This window comes from Juglans microcarpa x Juglans regia, chromosome 4S (assembly GCF_004785595.1).
Source record: "Juglans microcarpa x Juglans regia isolate MS1-56 chromosome 4S, Jm3101_v1.0, whole genome shotgun sequence".
Lineage (NCBI taxonomy): Eukaryota > Viridiplantae > Streptophyta > Magnoliopsida > Fagales > Juglandaceae > Juglans > Juglans microcarpa x Juglans regia.
Genome location: NC_054601.1, coordinates 19,881,850 through 19,907,580, shown reverse-complemented (window position 1 = coordinate 19,907,580; position 25,731 = coordinate 19,881,850). Strand labels below are relative to the sequence as shown.

The window sequence follows — 25,731 nt, the reverse complement described above, 5'->3', positions numbered from 1 at the left end:
TTAAATTAAAGAGTAATTCTACTATGACCCCTAATAATTTATACTATTCATTTCGCTCTCTTGATGTAGCGTCACATTGTAGTGTCACGTAGCTTATTAAAAAAATTTTAAAGAATATATATTCAGACAAAATGATGTCCGAAAATGCAAAAAGAAGAAGATTAAAATCATAGATTCCTTCTTTTCTTTTATGTTTATGTTTTTAATTTTTTTTAAGAATTACTACATTTACTTATAGTTTTACTTATAATTTTACTTACAAGACTTATTTTGTTATTTTTCTTTTAAAATTTAAATTTTGAATTTTGAATTTCATGATTTTCAGTATTTTATCAATAACTGATACATAGAGAAGTAAATTTTTCTTAAGTATATATAGTATTTTTCTTTTTTTAATAAGTCATATAATATCATATTGTGATGTCATATAAAGAAGACAAAATAAATTACATAAATTAAGGGCATAACAACATTAATATAAATTAAATTAGAGCTAACTAGTATATAACCGAAATCCAACTTAGCAAGATGAATGGTCAACTTACACGTACAAGAGTCAGCAATTTGGAGATTGAAAGAAGGGACGTTACTAGTAGATGGGCCCCATACTGCTTGCATAGATCTAAGCAAAGTTGTGTCATCTTTTTGTGTTTGGAGGTTTGTCTGTGCGGAGGAAGGACGAACTGCGAAGTACTATATTCTCAGATTGGAAGTTGAGACTTCAGAGAAAGCGAAAACAGATATTATCCAATATTTTTGGTTAAGTAGTGGACGTGAGCTTCTACTTCTCCACATTAGAGAGACAACGTCGGTGAAAGAAAGGACAAGTACCGCATGATTATAATGTTTTATGTGTGTTGGGTTCAAAAGTCCTGAAGGATACCATAATATTACAGAGTTCGGTTACAAGGAAAATGAGTGCTAACAGGCCATATTAGAGACTCCGGCCACTTGGCCACAACGGGATGGCCCAAATTGAGCCGTTTGTGGTGGTCACTGAAAATTTTTAATAAAATCTGTCTCACCTGTGTGGGAAGGTTATATTCATTGCCTTACATGATTACAGAGGATTCACAGGAGAATGTGTGAGGATTACAAAAATTCAAAAGTTTCGGTGGATATGTAACGTCCGTACTTGTAGTGAGACTTTTTATAAAATAATTTTAAAAATAACGACGAGAATTACCGTTCGATTTAAAACTTTTTATGTATATACCTAGGGTGCAAGACTCTACGTTATAAAATAAAATGTGCTTTGAGAATAAAAGAGGTTTACAGTGGAAAACATCAATCTTAACAATAAAATAAAAAGGCCTCTCATCCCATTAAAACTCTCATGCCTAGACTTCCGTACTCTTCTCCATGGGCCGTGTCCGTTCTGACGCATACTGCTCATTCAGTTCCTGTGCGGGGAGGGGCATACATAAAAACTAAAATGAGTCGATGACTCGTAAGCATTACTTTATACAGTTAAAATATAAAAATATAGGTTTTCATTCATGCATTCATCATTCCATACATACTATACGTACATGCGTTCATTTGAAAACATCACTGTACATGGTTTTTCCTTAAAAATGGGCTTTCTTTTTGTAAAACATTTCTCCCGTCAGCGCTTTTATTTCTTAAAGAATTCGATACATTCATGCATTCATACATTCTTTCTTATCACTTTCATTGGTCGGTACACACTGTTACGCTCCATGTGTTAGGATTAGCAGTCTTCCTTTGGACCTGGACTCCATTCGTGACCATGGGTTGAAAATCCCTTTCATAGGGGGCAGCATTAGGTGCACTACCAGTACTACTTACTCGGCATTGCAATCTGCCCATTCATTCGGTACCATTTTCATTCATTCAAGTGGCCATTACGTATTTTCATACATTAAATGTTCAATCTTTTTTTTTTTTTTTTTTCAGTTCAGTCATTTCATTTAGTTTAGTTCTTTCATTTTCAGTCATTTTCATTTAACAGTTCATTCATGGAAAAACATCATTTAAAAGCATGGGCTTAAATATCATTTTTCATGGCATCGTTTAAAGCATTAATTCATGGCATTCTTAAAACATCAGTTCATAGGGACCTTTTAAAACACTTATTCACGTCAGTCAAAGCTCGAGGCACAAGCCTTAACATTTCTTTTCATGAAAAATACATACAATAGATACTGCGTATAATCATCCATTCGCATGCGTACAATTAATACTTTGGGTGCATAAAAAGGGGCTGCCAAGGAAGGTCGTACATACGTATACCTTTGAACACTTATTATGTTTTCGTAAAACATCGTTTGTGTCATTTCGTAAAGCATCGTAAAGGAAAAGCATTTCATTTTCATTCCGTATATTTTAGAAAACTCTAAAAGAGTATGAACGTTATACATACCTGGACTTCATGCTACTTCATACCATGCAGTCCATTCATGTGCATGTCAGATGTCAACCTACGTGCATACACATAATCCTAACGTCATTCTTTATCTAATGCATAAGCAACTAAACTTATAAGACATAAACTACAATTCACTTGGATCACTCTCATTCTATCCCATGCTCTTACGTGCCTTTTACTATGTTAAAACTTTCGGGATCCACTTATGGTCACTACATCTTCCAAACTCAAGGTCTTATTTTGAGTGCCCAGCCACTAAAGTGAACCCATGATTCACCTTAGGATTAAGACACTAAGACCTTCATCTTACTCTTCCTTTTGACCACATTTCGATGTATAATTCTGACCAACGGAGTCAAACATCCCAATCCTAGACAATACACTCGTCACTACGTCCATGCACCTTAACTCACTCTAAATCTTCATTCTCATCCATACACACCACACGACAATAAGCCAATTCCGAGGCTTAAGTCTTGCTCTAAAGCAGTGTCTTACGTCCATTTCTCGTAGCACCAATTCTCTTGGTGCTACGAGAAATGGACGTAAGACACTACTTTAGAGTAAGACTTGTACTGGAGGAACTACGTCCAAAGGCATGAACCAATGCATTCTAGACCTCAACAAAAAGTATTGAGGCCAACGACATTGACAAGAACCTCTTCAGAGAAGGTAGCTGTGAGCAGTGTTTTAAATTTCGTACCGTACCGGCCGGTACGGCCGAAATTTTTCGTTTCGGTCGTCTGGCCGGTACAGGTACTATACCTGTTCCGTATCGGCCGGCCTCAATTTCGGCCTGTATCGACCTATATTTTGGCCTGTGTGTTTTTTTTTTCAAACTACAAGCTTATTTTTTAACCCTCAATTCAGACTAGACTATTTATAATTTATATATATATATGTATTTGTATATAATTTATTTATATATAGACTATTATTTTGGAATATAATTTTTATATATATAATTTATTTATAGATCGACTATCCCGAAACGTTATCTCAAAACGCTATCCCGAAACGGTACCGGTATCGAAATATTTCGTTCCAGTACCTTGATCGGTACGGCGTCCGTTACGGTATTCAAATCATTGACTGTGAGCCAACCTTTGATCAGGTGATTAGATTTTTGCCATTTAATGAAGGCTAGGTTTAGATGTGAACCAGAGATGCCATCTTCAACATATTAAGGAAGGGCTTGGGTTTCACCAAAGATGAATCTCTGGAGATCATAACTATAAAGGGTGTTTAGCATCTATGTTTTCCATAGTGAAAGTTGGTAGAGGTGAGAGAGAAAGAGAGAGACAAAGTTGGCAACGTTTTGGGAGACGTGACATATGGGTAATCGATAGTTGGGGTGGGAGTATAAGTGCGGCAGTAGAAATTTTTGGATGTGTATTAGCAGAGTTATTCGCAACTCACAGTAATCTCACTGATACATGAAGATTTTTAATAAAATCTGTCTCACCTATGTGAGAAGGTTGTCTTTACTGGATATTTATAGAGTAAGCTTTACATGGAAAGTGACATGTAAGGAATGAATACAAAGAATTACAGGAGCATTTTGGGGATTACAGAGAACCGAAGTTTCTATACATGGTGGATAGACAAACAAGCTAGAGTTATGGTGGAGTACAACTATCTGTATTGTGGCTTTGAGCTGTAGAGTTATCAGTCACCAGTCACGATAGCCAAATTGTGTCTATGATGGCCACAATTGATGGCAAGCAACATGAAATAGCTAGTCTTTATTATTTCAAAATTTAAATATTAACTTGTTTTAAAAGTAGTATTTGAATGATAATTTTTTAAGTTTTGGTATTTTTAAAAATTCTGAGGAGCTTTTACTTCGTAGGTATTGTATGTTTAAATATAAAAAGTAAAAACATCTTTGACCGGAAAATCATCTATAACTTTATAGATGATCTTGGCATCCAAACATGCCCAAAGAGCCTCTTTTCGCAACCTTTTTCCCCTTTCAAAAACTGATGAAAAGAAGATCATGTATAATTCAAGAAAATAAGAAAATTAGTATGTTGTACATTGAATTTTACAATCTTCAGAGGTGGCAAAAAAAAAAAAAAATGCTATGAAACAAGTTTCGAGTTCAAATATTATAATTGATCTTTTTTCTCTAATGTAGAACTTAAAACTTACAATTTATCATTATATATGTTGAGTTATATGATAATATTTTGACATAAGAAAGTTATAGACGACATGCATGCTTTGCACAACAACTTAAAACATTCAATCACTTTTTTTTATAAGGAGAAATTTATTGATCCTCATAATTAGGCATAGCCCAAGTACACAGGTGATATACAATAGAGAAATATCTAATTATAACCTACGAATAAAAATAAGAAGCATACAAGTCATTAAAATTAACTCCCTCTAATAGAATAGCCTAAGATAACAACAATTGAAAAAAAAAAGTCTCTAATCCAAATTAACTCCCTCTAATAGAATAGCCTAAGATAACAAAAATTGAAAAAAGAAAAAGTCTCCCCCCCCCCCCCCCCCCCCCCCCCCCCCCCCCCCCCCCCCCCCCCCCCCCCCCCCCAAAAAAAAAACAGATTTCTCTATTTTCAAAACATTTTCCATTCATCTCATTGCATATACCCCATATAAGACATAGCGGCACCATCTTCCAAACATCTGCTAATTGAATATTTTCTTGTATTTCGCACCAACAAGTCAAAAGATCCACCACCCTTTCAAAGATTTATCCCATAGACCTTTGCCACATCACAATGGAGAAGTAGATGGTCCGTTGATTCGCCATTCCTTTTGCACATGAAGCACAACTCCATTATGAAAAAACCGCGCTTCCTCAGCTTGTTGGTAAGAAATTTTCGGTAAGAGGCAGCCAACCAAAAAAAGCAACTTTTAGAGGGCACTTTGTACTTCCAAATGCGCCTCCAAAGGAAAACAGTAGAAGAATAGGCAGACAAAGCATTGTACAAAGATCTAATTGAGAAATTCTTGTTCCCGGGGTGTATCCACAAACACTTCAATTCAATGCATACAAAGTGCTATAGAAATTAGAAATATCTCCCACTTCTTAATCTTGAATTGCTTTGATAAATGACACATTCCACTACAGCAGGCCATTCGAACAATCCATATAATCAGCAACAGAGGCTTCCATATGCAATGCAATTCTGATAAGAGAAGGAAAAACCTCATTGAGGGTGGCATCACTACCCCAAGAATCAATCGAGAATCTAACTCTTGTTCCATGCCCCCACAAATATGAAATTACGAACGAAATCCTCCCAACTATTCCTAATAAACTTCCATACACCCACACTATACGATCCACACACTTCATTAGAAATCCAACCTCCCTAAATGCTTCCAAATTTAGCTTCAACCACAATCCTCCATAAAGCGTCACTTTCTTGATGGTACCACCACAACCATTTCCCAAATAAGGCCATTGAAAATGCTCAGCTTTCTAATCCCCAAACCACCACAAGATATGGGGTACAAATCTTGTCTCATTTAATCAAATAAAACTTTTTCTCGTCTCCCAATTCACCCCATAAGAAAGCAAGGAAGATTTTTTTTTCATCCTATTAGCCACACCAGTTGGAATCAGAAATAATGAAAGATAGTACATAGGAAGGTTAGATAACGTACTCTTAATAAGAGTGATTCTTCCCCTTTAGATAGATACATAATTTTCCAACCAGCCAATATATTGTCAATGTTTTCGATAACACCATCTCATATGAGAAATGTTATTCCTACTAACAAAATACGTGGACTGCAAAATGTACTGACATGGTACGCAGTTTAAAAAAAAAATTGTCTTCCCCTACTATGTCCAAAATTGGCGCCTTTCAAACTTTAATGATTCCCTTTGTCCACCCATTTAAGCCCTGTTCTTCAAGCCTTTGAAAATGTTGCCAACCCAAAAATTGTAGACTGCTTCATCTGAAAAATCCAAACTTGAGTTCCACCATTTCACTTGCCTTCTTTTCTGGATATATGTCGGTTTTCCTTCCATCCAATAGACGACACTATTTGCATCCTATACATGTCCATCTAAAGCACCAAACCCAAAAATCCACTATAATTGAGATGATTAAACTCTAAACCCAAGTCTGGCCCATTGAAGTGTTTTAGAAGATGGATTAAAGCAGCCATAGAGAGGATTCATAAGATGGAGAAGTTTGGATTATAATAGATCTGCCGATACTTTGAGCACGTCAGGCCATGTAGAAAAAGTTCCAGAGTTGTTTGATAAAATGAAGAAGGGAAGTTCATACCACCACGAAATTAGTTCTACACATCTTTTTGAAGGGATGGAGCCTACCTTGCCCAAGGGAGAGAGCATCTAATTGTTGGATTTCAAACTGTAAAATTGCAATTGGATGTGAAATGAAATGACGATAATGAAGCTTTAGGTTGCGTTTGGATGTTAAGCTGAGTTGAGTTCTTTATGAATAGTAGTGAGTTGAGATGGCAAAGTGAGTTTTGTGAGGTCTATCTAAGATGAGTTTAAATGTGTTTGGATGTTAAGATCACATTAGATGTATTTATGGAAAGTTGAAAAAGGTTGTGGGTCCCACGTGTGAAGAAGTGTTGAATTGAAAATGGGGTTGGGTCCCACGTGTAAAGAGATTTTGAGTTAAGATGAGTTTAATAATTTAAAAATTGGGTAGTTGGATGTTAGACTTAACTTAAGATTAAACTGAATTGAGTTGAACTCAGATGAGTTTAACAACCAAACGGAGCCTTAGGGGTAAAAAAAATTGGGGATTTTTAGTGGGTCTAGATTAAAAAATAAAAAAATAAAAAATAAAAAATTGATCTAATAGTGCGCCATGCCTATACGTAAAAGAGACTATATGGGTAGCAGTGCTCATCTCATATTACCATGGATTTATGAGATACATTGACACTCTAGTGGAGTACCACCCATTGAAAAGTCAGATAAAAAAGATTCATCCACCGCTACCTCCAATATTCAGCTCAATACATCCACAACTAAGACAAAAATGAAAGGAGATAGAAGATCTCCATGTCTCAATCTACGGGTGCTGTTGAAGAAACTCTCAGGAGTGCCATTAACCAGCACCGATAATCTAGTAGTAGTGACACAATACTTCATTCAGTTGCACCACCTCTCCCCAAAACCAAATCTGCCGAGAATATAAACCAAGAAGTCTCATTTAACATGATCAAAAACCTTCTCCATATCTAGTTTGCAAAGGATACCTAGAAAACTGGATCTAATTCTACTATCCAAATACTCATTAGCAATAAGGATCGAATTCAAAATCTGTTTCCCCTTAATAAATGCATTTTGTAGCTTCGAAACATTATTTTCAATATCCGTGCTCATAGGATTGGGTAGGACCTTGGATATAATCTTATACATTCCACTCACAAGACTTATAGGAACAACAGTCTTTCACATCCACAAACTTGGCCTTTTTCGGAATAAGTGCTATGAAGGTTATATTATGGCTTTTCTTGAATTTCATATGTGAGTGAAATTCAAGAAAAGCCTTTATAACATCCTCCTTGATAATATCCCAATAGACCTAGAAAAAAACCATTGAAAATCCATTTGGTCCCAACGCTTTATCCTTATCAATTCCTTTTAGCACCTTAAACACATCTTCATCTTCAAACAAGCTCTCTAACCACTCAGTATACAATCGATCATTTGTGTAAAAAGCCCGCCCTTCATCCTTAGGCCTCCAAGAGAACTGCTTCGTGAGGACATTATCAAAAGACAGCACTATCTGATTCTTAATTTCATATATGTCCGAAATAACATTTCCTTCTTAATGCAACACATCAATAGCATTAAATATTCTATGGGAGATGGCCACTCCATGAAAAAAACTGGTACACTTATCTCCTTCCTTCAGCCAAAGAGCCTGGGATTTTTGTTGCCATAAGATTTCTTCCATGAGAGTAAGTTTTTCCAAATCAGCCACAACAAGAATCTTCCTTGCCTTCTCCTCATCTGTAAGAGCCCGACAGTCTCATTTTCATCAAAGCATGAAAGTTCTTAAAAAATAATCTTCCTTTGATCATCAATCGTCCCAAATTCTTCATCATTCCATAGTCACAAATCTTTCTTCAAAGCTTTAAGCTTTCCAACCAACATAAAGCTAGGTGTACCAGAAAAATTAAGAGGACCACCACACTCTCACTTTCTCTACAAAATCATTAGCTTTCAACCACATATCTTAAAATTTAAAATATCTACCTCCCTCATGGAGACCCCACAATCTAGAAGAATAGGAAAATAGTCCGAAAATAGCCTTGGAAGTCTCTTTTGACATAAATCAGAAAAATGAGCCTCCCACGACGAAGATACAATGAATCGATCCAGTCTTGACCAGGCCCTCCCATTGGACCATGTGAAACTCCCCCTGCCAAAGGTAAATCGACTAACTCCAATTCAAAAATAAGATCAGAAAATTCTACCTTAGCCGAACTCATACAAGAATCCCTCGACCTCTCACTCGGTAAACGAGTTATATTAAAATCTCCCTAATACACCATAACCAATCCCACTAAATACGCATACCAGTAATCTACTCCCAAAGGAACCTTTTATTGCTATCCACATTAGGACCATATACACCAGAAAAACACTGCTTGTAGTCATCGTCAATATTTTTAAAGGAACAAGCCACCAAATATTCCCCAACATACTTCTCAATTAGATTCACAACTCTCGTATCCCACACAAAAGAATACCTCTCGATGCTCTTATAAAGGCAAGATAGGCCAACCCACATGAAGACATCCTCAAAAACTTCTAACAATATTTCTATCTATGAACTTCAGCTTGATCGCTTGAATACAAATGATATAAGCCCTCCAATTCCTTGATATATTTTTAACAAGGATGCGCTTGCATGGATCATTCAGACCCCTTACATTCCAAGATAAAATCTTTGGTTTCATGGATTGCAGATATTCGCCCTAACCTTACTCCTTCCTTTACTTGCATTACCTTCCTGAATATCATAATTAATAGAGCAAGCTAGTCTCCTTAACTCCCTTTCTTTTTTGGCATAAGAACTAGCCAAGAGAGGTTGGCCTAATTGGATAGCAATGAGGAGGGCTTTAAATTAGTCTTCGAAACCTTCACAGAAGTTCCTACGCATTCCTGTATTTCCTCCACTTTTTGGATAATCCAATCTGACTGAGAGCCTGCCCAGTGTGAACCCAACATCATAGAACATATGGGGACTGGGTCATCCCCTGTCCCTTCCAGACCATAATGAGAACATGCAACATCTTTCTTTGACTCCTTACACACCAATTGCAGATCATACACCTTCATAGACTCCTCATTCGCATCCTCCAGGGCATTCTCAAAAGTGGAAGGAACACATGCAGAGTCCCCGTCAGACTTATCCTAGATGAGCGTCCTCACGCCTTCAGAGGGACTACCACAACGTACTACAGGTTGCAAAGAACCTGCACAAACCTGTGAAAACCCATTTATGGTGATAAACCGCAGAGAAAGTTCACTTCCAACAACCTTAGCAGTCTTCTTGACCATAATGTAACTAATCTTGCTAGATAGAGTAGAGATCTGCTTCGGCAAGCCATTCCAAGGGTCGTTGGCATTCAACGACCGATGACCTTTTCTGTGTCGGCCCGGAGGGCCCAAGGCAGTCACCAACGGATCTAGAGGAGAAACCTTTCTCAGGTCTGAGGTAAACCCGGGAGATGGTTGGATCCTCCGTGGGTCAGTTGGGACCAACTCTAGCGAGCCACCCAGAGGGTCGCTGACGATTGGCAACTCTATGCTGGCTCTGGAGGGCCCCAAAGCTACGCCACCATCTTTGATCCTCCATGTGGGCTGGGTTGTAAGTTTAAAACCTAGCCTAGCCTTAGCCTTGCCTGTGTCCAAGCCCACGATGTGAGGCCTGTTGGAGCAGCCAACCTTATCTGCCAGGTACAAGCTCGATAGCCCATCTATCAAAATCAAGCCTGAGCTATTTAAGTGACTTGCCCAAAACACTTTCTACTTCAAGGCCAAAGCCCATTTCCTTCTTCTGCCCAACACACCACATATGGTAATCCACTTTCTCCTGCAATTGCCTCAGTTGTGTCTTCATTTCCAGAAGTGTATTGTGCACACCATTCTCTGCCAAACCAACAGTAGGCCTTCCATCACCTCCTTGCCATCGAGCACCTGTTGTGCCAGCAATACGATGTTCCTCCCCATGGCCATAGTCGAGTTTGTGGCTTGATGTAGCTCCTCCCTAGGCTGCCACCATGCCATGCCCTCCACCCCTTTTTGCATTTATACTGACACCGTGGCTGTCGGTTGTTGAAGGATACCCTCATACGAACGTGATTTGGATGGTTCACCACTACCCTTGGCCCTATAATCGACCGCCCTTTATTACGACCACCTCTCTCAATGCACTTGCCATCTTCTTCCATCATACCGTCCATTTCTTTCAGGATGAAGATGAAGTTACATCTGCCACTGTTTCCATACTCCACAAGTGTCATATATTGACTGCAGACATCGGAGCATCTTTGTGCAATGAAGCTTCTGGCTCCTTCCTATGCAGTAGTGTGAAAATCATTTTTTTCACCCTTCAAACAATTCTCCAACAATTTAGCAAACCATTGCACTGTTAACATCCCCAACCTCACTGCTTTCACGACCTTCCAACTCCTCTTAGTAATTATCATGGAACTTCCTTTCATCTTTAATACAAAGAAGATTAGATTCTATCTATAAGTGTTTCGAGCCCCCATAATCACACTAATGTCACCTTAAAACTAAACTCTCAAAGAAAAATCTTGCCTTTAAATCAAAGTTTTAAATACCGTTTCAGTGATCATTTCGGTTAAAGCATTAAAACGAAATATTTCAATACCAGTATCCGAAATAATACCGGTACCCTTTTGGGTAGCATTTCAAGATAGTTTATATATAAACAAATTAATTATATATATAAATTATATTTCAAAATAACATCAATACATGTCTTAAAAAGTTAAAACATGTTTTATAAAACTCAATGATACTTCTAAATTCTCAATCCAACTATTTTTTAAAAAAAAAAAAAAATCACTCATCTTCATCACAATAAAAGTAAAAATTTGATTTTTAGTACTCGAGAAAAGGATAATACAAAAAATTAAAAAAATAATTTTCAAATGTAAGAATTTGAATAAAAATTACAAAAACTACACTAAAAATACAAAAATATAAAATTTCAAATAGCACATTGAAAACCAGCTAGTATTGACCAAAACTTACCAAAATAGCCGGTGTTTGATCCAATACAAAACACCTATCTTCCCGTGCGGAGAGAAAAATCACATCATAACAGCTATCATTCAGCTAATTATTATAAATCAATAATTAAAAAACTTATTTACGACTACATTCTCGAAAATTGTATTTCTTGTTTCGTCCGTCTAAAACGTAAGTTTTGGCTTGTTTTCGCATTCCATGAATATCTATCTACGTGAAAAAAGCACCCAAAATATTGAAACATTGGCCGAAATAACGCAGCGAGACAGGTTCAATTTTAGGTAATCAAATGGAATATATTGAAGAAACATGGCCGCAATACATTTCAATGTCGCACATTCTTTGCCATGACAATGTATGTGCTTATTCTCTAAAGCCCTCTCAAAACACATTATGATCATTGATTTGCACCTTACGATGATGACTTATGGCATAGTACGTGAGAGCTTTCGGCCTGCAAGATGACCAATCATCCCAAATTGTCACTTAAAAGCTACAAGATTCCAATCAAACGAGTGGGCAACAGATCATGAACTGAACAACTTCAAGGAAATGATGGTGGATTTTTCATCCCCAAAAAAAAAAAAAGGAAATTGAAGAGAGAGAGAGAGAGAGAGAGAGAGAGAGACCTTGGTTGGAGAAGCAACTCCTGAGAATCGTCATTTTTCATCCTCCTTTGGTTCCTTTTCTTCACTTTTCTGCTGGGACTATATAAAAGCATCGATAAATAATTACAAACTAATGGTATAATCAGAAACCATTTTTTTTAGGGGGAATGGGGTTTACAAACAAGGTAAAATAAATTGAGGGATCATGACACTGCTATTCCCGGTATAGCACTCAAAGTATCAAATACCTATTCCTCCCTCTTTAATATTTTTTTTGTCACATTTTTCTTAGAGCTTAACTATGTACCTTCGCAGTAAATTACTTTACCTTTTATCTTTTCAATGTAGAAAAGATTATTAGAAAAGAATAGAATGACACGGTAACAAACTAAATAGGAAGTATATGCTAATTTATTATGACTGGTTTCACATCTGGTGCCCATTTCAATGATGTCAATTTCTAGTGACAGAAAAGGCACTATTCTGAATAATTATAGCATATTTGGCACCAATTGACTACTTTACAGATTAGTGGGCTTTGCTCATGAACCACATACATCTAAAAAATGAATAAAGTCCTGGGCTAAAATAATAAGGTCGCACATCAAAAACAATAATAAACTAATAAACCTACTATTGAAGAAAAGTTTCTAATATAATTATCCTAATATAATTATCCTACCGAGAAGTTTGATGCACTCACCCCAGTCTGGCTTTGAATTGAATCAAGCAAATTTTTCACAGATGGGTCATTTGGATCAACCCCTGGAAGCTGCAGAAACCATAAATTGTAAAATATTGAGAACTAGAGAAGATCATTTTATGCCTCGTTCTCCCAATGGGGAGAGGAAATAAACGAAATAAAACAAGTGTAAATTGTAGCAAACGTACTGATGCAAGAATGGAAGACACAAAAGACTGGTCAGCCAACAACTTGCTCATATCTGACTGGCTTGATGAGTCCTTTGTACCGTCCTGCACAGACAATTGAAGAGCTGCAACAACCAAATGACACGTAATTAAATAAACATATAGGGAAAAAGAATGATAAGTTGCATTGATGAGTGTTGATGTATGCTTGGGGAATCTAACTATTTATATACGCTGCCACAGGAGATTTTTTTTTCTTTTTTTGATAAGTAAAAGATAAATATTATATATATGAATGAAGTAGACATAGCCCTAGTTCACAAGAAATATACAAAAGGACCTCTAAATACATTCTAAAAGAAATAAATTAAAAGACAAGAAGTCATGAACATTATCCCCATGCAATACAATAGCGGAAAACCAACACATTAAAGTGTGGAGAAAAAAATTCTTCAACTCGGCCATTGTGCGTTCCTTATCTTCAAAGCATCGCACATTCCTTTCTGTCCAAATACACCACATAATGCACAACGGAATCATCTTCCACACTGCAGCCACTTGATGACAGCCTTGCATCTTTCTCTAACAACCTAACAAATCAACCACCCTCATAGGCATAATGCAAGCAACATCAACCCTTTGAAAGGTCTCATCCCACAACACCCTTGTTACCTCACAGTGTAGTAAGAGATGGTCGACAGATTCTCCATTCTTTTTACACATGTAACACCAATCCATCACTACACATCCTCTCTTCCTCAAATTGTCCGCGTCAATATCTTCCCAAGAGCAGCATTCCAAACAAAAAAAGCTACTTTAGAAGGCACACGAGTCCTCCAACTATTCTTACAGAGGAACAGAGTATGGTCTTGTGTTGTCAAGATGTTATAATACACCTTAACTGTACATATCTTGTGATCCTTATACCTCCACTTCAATCTATCTCGCTATGCCATGAGTCCCCATGGAATATAGTAGACTGAAAAAATCTGAAACAATAGATAATTCCCAATCATGGAAATCCCTATTAAGAAGAATGTTCCACTGGTGCGCACCATGAGAAAATAACCGCACATCCGCCACTAAAGCCTCCCTATTAACTACAATACGATATAAAGCTGGAAAAGCCATTTCCAATGCGTGATCTTCACACCACATGTCCCTCCAAAAACTGATTCGATTGCCCTCACCAACTACAAAGCAAATTTGATTTGCAAAACATGGCCACAGGAGAAATTTTCACAGCAGTCTCGGCAGTTATTGTTTCTTGGTTCTCCAAAAATGAATTACAATTAAATGGTTAGGGCCAAACAAAAATTGATAGAAGTTATGCACATCCTAGGTACTCAACATGAGATGAAAATGACAACCCACAAAGGAGATACTCCTGTGCACCAATCTTCTAAACTTTCTAAGAATGCATTCCTTATTCTTGATCACAAACTCATTGGGAATTGTTAAGCATTACCAAAACAAGCTCAGCGTATGAATAAGGGCTGACCTAGTGCCAACTCTGGATCATCTGCAGCTGCATCAGACATATCAGTGTCTCGCGTTTCATGGCCAGAGTCAGGGTCATCCATTGACATTGCAAGGGCCTGCTGTAGCAGAGCATTTTCATCATCCTGTTGCAAACATGAGATCAGTTCACTCAATGATTGAGTTTGTAATTATTCAATAGCAAACAATAGGATATCAAAAACACCCTAAGAATTGATGGGAGGATATAGTAATCAGAGGAAAATATTTTATGGATGTTATACAGAGAGAAGAGAACAATTTTCTTACGAAAGAAAGAAAGAAGAAAATATCATTTATTTAATGAACAACAAAAATGCACATTCCCATAACAGCTATGCATTATACAAATCATTACAGAGATCTCTTAACTCAACTTGTCAGCCTGAGTTAAAAAAAGTGGTTAAATTTTTTAGAGCACATGTTTATGGACATACGTGCATGTTCAATACACGTCTCAAAACCAAGAACTTTTATGCATGGAATTTCCAATTGGTAAAGCGGCATTTAGTGGCTACCATGTTACCCTGACATAAGAGGTCATGGATTCATGCCCACTTGCATGTTATTTACAGGCAGGAGATGGTATTAGTCTTCATTGATTTCAACCACCCTCCCCCCTCAAACCTTCCCTATTTTCCTGAACACCAAAGAAGGGCGGAGAAAGGAAAGCACAATAAAAATGAAAAGGAAATATGATTTTTTTTTATAGGTAAAGGAAATATGTGTTAATAATAAAAATGAATTCAGCACAATGCATCACATCAAAGAGATGCCGACCATTAAATCATTTGCCTTATTGTCAACTTCAGACGTTTCAACATTAGCACGCTCCGCCATCGTTGCGTCCTGTGTGCCAGATGGCTGGCCCTCTCCTTTTTCCTGTTTAGCAGCTTCCTCCGCTGCCTTTTTAGCAGCTGCTTCCTGTCTAGCCCTCTCTTCTTCCATTGAAACTCTCAGAGCAAGGGCAAGTTCAGGGTCCAGGTTGGGATCCACACCAAAGTCAAAACCAGAGAGACCACCAGCTGCTGCTGCCGCCGCCGCTGCAGCAAAACCGCTTCCACCTTCTCCATCTCCAGTGAAGATGGGTGTACTGCCACAGGAGAAACGTAATGCGTAATATAAATTTCAGGAATTATTATCGAATATAAACTCTGAACCTGTAAATAGGTATTAGATAAAAGCTACCAACTTTACAAGTACATCAGAGAGAGCACTAGAACCAGTAGGAACATGGACAATGTGGCTAGTATCATTATTGTTCACAGCAGCAAGAAGTGCTTCCAGCTTCTCAATCTTCCCATCATCTTGTTCACCAAAATTGATAATATCTAGTGCTACACTGTTCTTTTTTAACTTCTTCCCAATCATTTCGATCAACTTTTTTTCATGTTTGATAGGGCTGAAAAGCACATTATATAATGGTTACAAAAGAAGGGAAAAACTAAAATGCAGAAAACATAAAGAGCCATAATCATGACTACCTTCCACAAAAGACAATAATTCGTTGCTGCTGTTTTTTATTTTGGCGGTGTTTAAGGGCCAACTGTGCCACCTGAATGCCGGAAGCCAGGTTCATCTCACCACCTATTTCTAGACCTACATTGAGATATAATTATGTCACCTAACACATTATTTAAAGGCATTAAAAAAGCACAGTTACGTCACAATGATACTAATGCCGGAAACCATGGGATATATCAAATTGTTGAAATTGGAAACTGTGCCACATGATCATCGCAAATATCAAACTTATTGAAAACAAGAATTGAATAACTTGAGAACTTGGTAAATATAAAGATTAAATAAACAAAGATTGAGCAAACAAGCAATAAAAAAAGAAGAAAAAGACTAACCATGATTACAGGCTAGAATCTTGCCGAGATCGCTGGTAGGAGTGACCAAAACACGAACTCCTTTTCCCGCCATTGTGAGAATTCCCACTGTATTTTCCGGATTAGACTGTAAACACACCCATCACATCCATTCAAAGATTTAAATCATAAAAAAGCATACACGCCAAATTAGCCGAAACATGTACTACAAGCAAAAGGCAAACACAAATTCTTTTCGTTTCGTATATGCTAGACAGCATCCAAAACACAAACATTAACGGTTCTCAAACACGGATTCGAATTATCACTGTGGAAAAGTTTACCAAATTGAATGAGACTTAGAGTGAACTCTAACCTAAAAGCCAAATATGATGACCACTAAACATTGCTTACAGCAGGTGAAAAGCGTAAGAAAAAAGTGAGAATGAGTCAAGGTTTCGAGTTTTCTTTTTTTCGTTTTGTCCGATTTTCTCAGCAACCAAACAAAGAATTGCGGAAAACAATGAAGATAACGAGAAGAAGAAGAATCTTAAGAAACCTGTGTTTTAGCTCCACAAATGAAATTGACAGCATCAGCTTGAGCTTTGAATCTCGACGGAGCGTAATCGCCATTTCGCATCCACTCGGAGTTGTCGATGCAGATCATTGTCGCCTATTAGAAAAAGAAGTAGATGCAAATGTAAACTATTGGAAAGAAAACCCTAATATACGAAAAAGAAAAGGAAATCAGTATGTCAAACGTGAGGGATTGAGATTGAGATTAGGGTTTGAGGAAGAAGAACAGAAAAAGAAAGCAATCGGTGACAATTACCTCGAGCACCATAGTGTGGAGACTGGGAAGAGAAACGAAGGATCTCGAAGCGGAAGAGAACGAGAGAGAAAGAGAATTTGCAGAGTACGTGGGAAAAGGTGGAGAGAGAGAGGGGGGGGGGGGGGGGGGTTTACTGGCAGAGGAGGTTTGCACTTTGCCACTAATCAAGCGTGACTTGGAAAGCCAGGTGGGTCGGTCACTACCAATGAGTTCGTGCCACGTATGTAGATAATAGTGAAAAACACTTTCAAATTCACGGTTCAGACAATTTATCGGTTACTTTTCTTTCTTTTTGTTAAAAGGGTAATGCTAGAAGTTAGTATATATTCTTACTATATGATTACTTTTAGTTGATTATTTATAATACTCACTTAGAGAGATATGTAATTTAAATAATATCATATCATGTATATAAAATAGATACTTTTAATAATAACTTCTATCTATATTTATTCTTTGTTAAAAGGGTTGTCTAAATTTCTTTCGTAACTCTTTAGCTTTTTTTTTTTTTTTTAAGCAACTAAATTAGAGGAATAATCGATCCAATTCAATCTGACTTTAGATAAATTTTAGAACCGAATTGATATATATCAATTTATAAATTTAAGAATTAATACAGATCTTGAAACTTTCGATTTTTCTAATTTCAATTCGATCCGATTCTATTTTTCGATTTACTGTTATACGTGATGTACTATATAAGTTTAATATTATAATTTTTTCAATAATAAAATTAATTGTTAGAATTTAGTATTTATTGGTAACATTAATAATTCATTAATATTCAATTATACTAATATAGTATAAGTAAGGGTCTAAATTTTTTGGTTCGGACCGGAAAAATCGACCAGGCCACGCTTAAAATTGGCTTGCTCAATTTCGGTCCTCCATTTGGGGACTAACAGGGCACCAATGGGTTTCGGTCAAGTCTTGGAGTCTGTGATTTTTGAATAGGACCGAACCGAAACCGATTGAACTATATTTATTTATTTTTAAATATTTTTTTATATATAATATATTATTTATATAATAATTGTATAAGTTAATTATATATTTTTCATCTAATCTATTATCATTGAACATATAAAATGTTAAATAATATATGCTATCAATTAATAATATACCATAAATTATATGATAATTTATATCATTATTGTAGATGCATTCATACATATTCTACTATTTACACTTAATTAAAGCAATTAGGTAATTTTTTGGAAATACCTAAGTTGCAAACAAGTATGAATAATTTATGTACAATGAAATTATTTTATACTCATTAACCATATATAAAATGTAGAGCATTATTAATAATTATATATGCTAAAGAGTAAAATCTAAGTTAATAAGTAATAACTTTCAATATCATAAATATAATTATAGTTAAAATAGTACATATTAATAATTCATTTAATTTTAATTTATATAATTTACATATTTTTTAGTAATTTATTTGTAAAAAGAAACTATGAAACAAAACAAACAAAATAACTAGGTCGGACCGATAGCTACGGTCCAGTTTGGTCCACTAGGGTGATCGGTCCGGTCTGGTCCGAAAAAATGATGGACTAAAAGTTTTAATCCATCATCCCCCTGGACACGACTGGACAGGACCGAACCTATTTAAACCCCTAAGTATATATAGCGTCTAACTTATTAGTGAGATTAATAAACTTGAATAATAAAATTAAAATAGTATAATTAATGTCTAATTATAATAGTATAAGTAGTGTCTAACTTACATCAAATGTTAAAATAATTTTACATTATAAGATTAATAGACTTGAATAATAAAATTAAAATTTCATATTATATTAATTAGTAATTTAGCATATAATATATATAATATAATTTTAAATTTTAAAAATATATATACTGGTCCAGTTCTGTTTAAACCAGTTTTAAAAATATCAAAATCTGTACCGTACCAATTTAGGATCAGTTTCGATTTTTAAGAACCAGTTACAAACTGAACCAAACCCACCAGTTCGATCCAGTTCAATCATTTTCCTTTTTTTTTTTTTTTTTACACTCCTAAACGTAACTCTTTACTTTGGTAGAAAAGATCATGTACAAAAACTCTTGTAAAAATTTGGGGTATATTGTACTAATTACGAAATAAAAACCTATTATGGTTATTCTATTTTTAAATTGGTATATAGAGTACATCATCTACATAACCTAAATAGTCAAATTTGATTTGTAAGATTAAAATTTAAAATTTATCTTCTAACTCTATACACACCGATTTGATTATAGAGTTTCTCATGACCAAAATAAGATAGAAACTAAAGTATGCAATATAGCAAAAATTATCTCTGCCTAACGGTTGGGAAACAATAATCAATCAAGTTTTTTTGAGTTGAAGTTGCAAAATAGAAAAAAGACATCATCACCAACAAGAAGGAAGCAAAATAATATGGGAAGCGCATGGGGAATGTGAGCTATAGTAAATAAGGGAATACATCAATATATAAATATAAATACAAATACAATCAAAACTTAATGGTAAAATATTCTAATGTAGGATTATTTACATAACCGTCCCGTGACATATAGTCCATTTTGCAGACAAAGTTGTGCACTCCAAAAAAACAAAAAGAAGACGACAACGAAGGAATGTTCTGTTTCTCCCAGATCCATTTTCCCGTTCGTCTCTCCATTTTCTCCATTTTCTTAAGTTCATTTGTTGACATTGTTTTCTATACATAGATATGCCAGTAATTGGTAGCTTTGTAATATCTTGGTGTTCTAGGTTTTGTAACTTGAATTTTGCTCATGATCTGCACTTAAGGGTGAATGACTTGAAGGATTCATGAATTGAATTGAGTTAATACCCCACTTCAATTCATGATTGGTTAATTTGGATGGCTCAGTTATTCTTGCTGCCCCTAACCTATCTCCCCAGACATAGTAGAACCAGCCCATTATCAACAATTTTCTATTTATTTATTTTTTCTCTTTTATTACTCAAATTATCTACAAGTTACATACCTATAATATGTTTCCAAAATAAACCATGTTAGCCCATCTTAGTATCCTTATTGGCTTGATCAAAGTTAAAGAATGGCTATAATTTAGATAATTTGTGTCAAAAAAACCCCACATTGGATTGGCCATCTCTAAAACAATTTGGATTTCAACTACAGTGCTTCATCAAACATTAAAATATTAGTTTCTCACTCCAAGCAAACAAATTAAATTAATTAGAATATAATTAACATTTAACATTTAGAATATAATAATTATTAAGATTTAATAATACTTTTTTAATATTAATTTAATTAGAATATAACTATTATTAACATTTAATAATACTTTTTTTAATATTAATTTAATTAGAGTTTCGTGTGATATTAGCTAAAAGTTGAAGATGTATTTGGCCAATCCAATGAGAATGCTCTTAGTATATGGCTATATGCTAGTATGAATCCAATATATTTACTTGTTTTAATTAATATATATATATAGGCCAGAAGACAGTATAAGTTAGGATTATAACTATATATCCCCCTTTAGAAATGCATATTAATTTGAAGGACAGATCAATTTGATAATTAGATAAATACAAAGATAATTGCTAGTGATTAGAGATGATTGATCTGCTCTATCTGGGGATTCAATTCAAGAAGATAAAAACTTCAGCTACAAAATAATTACATGAAAATAATCTCACAAATTAATGTGGCTTGATGTGATTTGTCAGATTGTAAAGTTACTTTATTATAAAGTAAATATAATGGATCACATGAAATCACATCAGTTTTTGAAATTATTTTTATATAATCGCTTTGTGGTTGTAGCACTCCTCATTAAACATGAAATAGTACCTAAGTATAAAATATGCAGTACGAAGTTCGATGCAACAAGAGAAATAAAATACATATCCTTGGTAATGACATTTGTGGAGTTGTGGTAAGTAGAAAGACTCTCATTAAAAGCTGAGGGTCATGAGATTTGAGAAAGAAAATTATCCCTTGTGCCACCATTGCATGCATTATTTATGGCATCCACATCAAATATTCTACTTGTTGGGTGGCCATGCTCTCTCTCTTACCTGGATTTCTCAAACTATATCTATAGTTGCCATGCACCCATGCCACATTACCACCCTTTATTCTTTGTCTTGATGCCTACCCATTGCCATTTATTAGTCAGGTTATGGGTTCGTTTTATAAGTAGTGTGCTTATTTTTTACCATGCTTATATTGATTTAAACACGGATTTCTATTATTGTAAACTACAAGAAAATCTTGTGTTCTCATTTCACTCTTCAATGAACCCTCCAATTGGTTTACAAAATTTTATCCACGCTTTCTAATCATAATCTTGATTTCAGAGATGACAATGAGTTTGGAACACAAAATACAATGCATACTCAGGGAGGTGATAGCATTGAGGAGCTCAAGTTGGAGATTATTTTTAAGTCCGAAGAAGAATTAATTTCTTATTATAAGAGTTATGGGAAATAATGCGGTTTTGGGGTAATGATGCAAATGAGTAAGATGGAAGCGGATAAGAGTCTCAAATACGTCAAACTGGGTTGTACTCATGGTGGGAATGCATGAAACAGGACATCAAATGTCGTGAGGCCACGTTCGACATCAAAGACATATTGTAAAGTAAAAGTAAATGCTACGTTGATTGATGAGATGTTGAAAGTATTAACGGTTCACAATACACACAATAGCGGGCCCAAGTCCACAAAAATCAAGGTTTTTTCGCTACAATAGATAAACAGTGAGTTCGTAAAGAGAGTGTTAGATACAAACAACCAAGCTAAATGAACAGGAGTTTCGCCTCTCTTGTGAACAAAGCGGTTGGGTTCGATAACTAGCCATTGTTAGACAAAGATTGTCGTAATTACATTGACAATGCATAACACCTACGACTTGGGAAAGACGGCGTTGGAGCCTTCCATGAGTATTTTGCTAGGATGCAATACAAGAATGATGACTTTTTTGCACTAATGGTAATGCCCCTGTCCCGGAAGTCCAGAGAGTTAGCTCTTATTACTTAATATCAACTCCAATATCACAACTACTTCAATAAAATAAAATAAAAAAAAACTCCATAAAATATTTATTCATTTGCTCAATCTAAATATTCATGTTCTTTCATATGGACAACAAAGAAGTTCTTAATAACATAAATTAAAAACATCCCAAAGACTTGAAAGTATCCTTAACTCATCATATTAAAATAACTAGAAATAATCAATTTACTAACTATGACTCTTAAATTAGTATTTGTACTCTCGGACACTTATTCCTCTACGAGTATCAAACCTCTCTAACTCTGCCTACTCTTGCTTTCCTGTAGAACCATCAAGCTTATCTGAAAAATTTTTGGAGATAAGGGATGAGTTATCAACAATTCAGTAAGTAGAGAACATATACTAGTATGTAAATATGAGCATTTACAGAGTTCAAAATGAATAACAAAACACTTTTTATTTTCAGAATACAGAGTCAAAACATGTTATCAAAAATATCAGAACGAAAGTTCAAAAAGATTCTTAATCAAAATTCCTTTGGTGTATCATAACTGAACATTTTCATCTTATCTTATCATTTTAGAATAGTGACCATGTTTAAGCCTCATGATAGGGTTGTACAAACCCTAGCGGCCAACCGAGCACAAACAAAATATGAATTTTCTCCTTATTATATTCGAAGTCTCGAGTGTGCACACAGAAAAGATCACGCAGAAAATCACTTTGCTTCCAAAGTGGGTGCACCGGAAATAAAAAAGTTTGTATCAACCCTAACAGAGGCCACAATTTTACACCTATGGTAAGGTCAGATCAGAACAGAAATACAAAAAATAGAATTTCATGCCAGAGGTTTTTAGAAATCACATCATATCATATCAAAGTACAGAATATCTTTAGAACAGAACAAAATCAAATCACAAAAATATAATTTATGCACAAAATTTCATATTAGCTCTCTTTTGCATAGTTCAGAAACAAGATATCAAATAGCTCATGTCTACACCAGTCATGCTAGAAAATACTTTATTCTTATATAGAATTTCATGAATAATGCAAAACAAATAAATGAGGTTGTTTCAAATTTCTTTTTATAACAAAACATGTATATTTTTCAAAATTGACCTTATTCCATTTTATTTTTATGCAAAGTCTAGTATAAGAACCCCGCTTACCTGGACTTCTTAACATTCTGAATTTCTTCACAACAATGTTGAACGAAAATTACTCCTCACCTATAAGATTGCCACGAAATATCCATAAATTTCAATACTCGCTAGGTAACCTATTTTCCTAAAAAAATCTAAATTTCTTGAGACCCTAAAATATCATCAATTCTTAGATACCTATGATATCCATTTAATTCCTCAGAATAATACATAAATTATAAAATATTTATGTCAAATAAAATCTTGTACCATAGCAAGTGAAACTAGGCCCACCTAAAAATATTATACTCATTTTTACAACCCAAAGGCCCATGATAATTTCATGCCCAACCTAAAAATATAGAAGTTCAGACTTTGTGTAACTCAAGGGATAAAATCGTAATATCCTATATCTAATCTTCCTTAAGTTTACGTAAAGAGCAAAACCACCTTAGTTTACATGGAAACATATACACTGGACTCAGATGTGTGTGACAAAAAACTCACCGTGAGAGTAGCTACAAGATGGCAGAAGAGATGGGTGGAGCTGGCGTCTGAGAACTAATACGAGAGAGAGAGAGAGAGAGAGAGAGAGAGAGGGAAAAAGAGAGACGATAAAAGAGATTACGGGAGGAACAAGAACAACGTAAAGAAAGTAGTGCATGGGGAAGGATCAGCGTGGCTTACCAATTCGGCACTGTACGAGGTGATTGGAGGAGGTCTGGTCGGTGCCATTGGACTTCACCATGCTGTGGTTGGTGCACCTAACAGGGTGAGCTAGATGCAGTGGAAACTACTCTGTTTCGGTGTGATGAAATAAGGCATCTATTTATGGTGGTTTACGAAGGGTGGTGTAATTGCAGCGGCATACGATGGAGGGAGTCTGCTCACGGTTGATCCACTCCAACGAGGGTGATGCGGCCGTGAGAGGTGCTTCTCGTGGTTGCAGGCACTGGTATGCGTCGTTGTAGCATTTTCCCTGGTGGCGGCCGCTTGCTACGACTAGATCTCCTTGGGAAGCCATCGTTCCGCTCGACAGAGCTGAAGGAAAAGCCGTGAGGTTGTTGGGCCATCCATGGAGGCTATCGAATGTTTTTGGTGCAGAGGGGGTTTTCGTGAGGTGGAGGATGTGCATGAAGTGTATGTATAGGGAGTGCTGCTGAGGGTTGTGGTGGTCGCGTGATGAAACTTTATGAAGGAGCGGCGTGATCCAAGGGGTTGAAGCTTCAACGTGGGGAAGGATGCGACAACCCTAATTTTTGAGGAGGAAGATGAACCTACGTGCATGAAGGATCTATCTATGTATATATATAGAAAAAGGGGAACCCGAGAGAGGATCAGAGGGAGAAATTGCATGAGAGACATGCATGCTATGGGCTCTACATGATCTCAGGGCATGGTCTTATGGCCCATTTGAACAATTCGGCCCACATCTAGTAATACATAAAAATTAATAAGTGGGCTTCTTCTTGTGTTTTGGACCTTGAATCAATCTCTAAAAAAAAATCCAATTTGTCCAATAGATTTTTTGGCCCATAAAAGATTTTAACCTAATTATCAAACCTAATGAAAAATTATAAGCAGTCAAACTAAAGTTTTGGGCCCAAGTCCAATAAAAAAAATACTCAAAAATTCAACTGGGCTTTTCTTACATCTAACCCAAAAATATTTAGAAATAGGGTTTGGTGTTGGGCCTGGGTATTACAAGTGGATTTGGATGATGGCTCCAAGTTGAGGAATGTTTTTCTTGCGAATGCACGAAGTAGGGCAACCTACAAATATTTTGGTGATATCGTCACATTCAACATCACATGTTTGACAAATAGGTATGTAATGCCCTTTAAACCAGTAAATCACCATGGCCAGTCAATTCTTTTGGGAGCAGGTTTGATTTTTAGTGAGGATACAAAAACATTTACATGGTTGTTTGAGACTTGATTGAATTGTATGGATGGTAAAGTTTTAAAGACTATTATAACAGATCAAGATAGAGCAATGAAAAATGTGATTCTTACCGTCTTTCCAAACAAGCAACATATATTTTTCTTGTGGCACATACTGAAAAAGTATCTCAGAATCTTGATTTCCATGGTGCATACATAACCGGATTTAAAAGTCAGTTGTTAAAGTGTGTGCATGAATGTCAAACCATTGAGGAGTTTGAGACATGTTAGGACTTGTTAATTAAAATGGACAACTTGCAGGAGAATGACTGGTTGCAAAGTTTATACATTGTGTGTGAGTATTGGGCACTAGTATTCTTGAAAGATTTCTTCTAGGCCAGAATG

The 25,731-nt window shown here is 35.7% G+C and overlaps 1 protein-coding gene and 1 long non-coding RNA gene across 4 annotated transcripts; one reads left to right on the top strand and one right to left on the bottom strand.

Moving 5' to 3' along the window:
* The first annotated feature begins 5,037 nt into the window (after positions 1-5,037).
* LOC121262461 lies at positions 5,038-16,720 on the top strand. The gene is made up of 3 exons (XR_005940107.1): positions 5,038-5,250; positions 9,775-9,779; positions 16,710-16,720. It is a non-coding gene; the product is annotated as an uncharacterized LOC121262461 (long non-coding RNA).
* LOC121262459 (26S proteasome non-ATPase regulatory subunit 4 homolog) lies at positions 11,936-17,408 on the bottom strand. 3 transcript variants are annotated; one of them, XM_041164941.1, is made up of 11 exons: positions 17,303-17,408; positions 17,030-17,143; positions 16,513-16,618; positions 16,141-16,255; positions 15,849-16,058; positions 15,437-15,749; positions 14,640-14,763; positions 13,160-13,263; positions 12,951-13,040; positions 12,290-12,367; positions 11,936-12,114 (listed from the first exon to the last, which is right to left on the bottom strand). In XM_041164941.1, the coding sequence occupies exons 1-10, from the start codon at positions 17,312-17,314 to the stop codon at positions 12,320-12,322; spliced, it is 1,236 nt and encodes a 411-aa protein (XP_041020875.1). In that variant the 5' UTR covers positions 17,315-17,408; the 3' UTR covers positions 11,936-12,114; positions 12,290-12,319. The 3 variants fall into 3 exon arrangements, with proteins under 3 accessions (XP_041020875.1, XP_041020876.1, XP_041020877.1); XM_041164942.1 differs by having other exon boundaries at positions 15,452-15,749; XM_041164943.1 differs by lacking the exon at positions 15,849-16,058.
* Positions 17,409-25,731: the final 8,323 nt, after the last annotated feature.

What these genes read in the sequence shown, in the direction of transcription:
- LOC121262459 (XM_041164941.1), bottom strand. An exon ending in GATTCTAGCCTGTAATCATG is followed by an intron (nt 16,256 to 16,512) that starts GTTAGTCTTTTT and finishes ATCTCAATGTAG; the next exon opens with GTCTAGAAATAGGTGGTGAG. An exon ending in TGAGTGCATCAAACTTCTCG is followed by an intron (nt 12,368 to 12,950) that starts GTAGGATAATTA and finishes GCTTTTATATAG; the next exon opens with TCCCAGCAGAAAAGTGAAGA.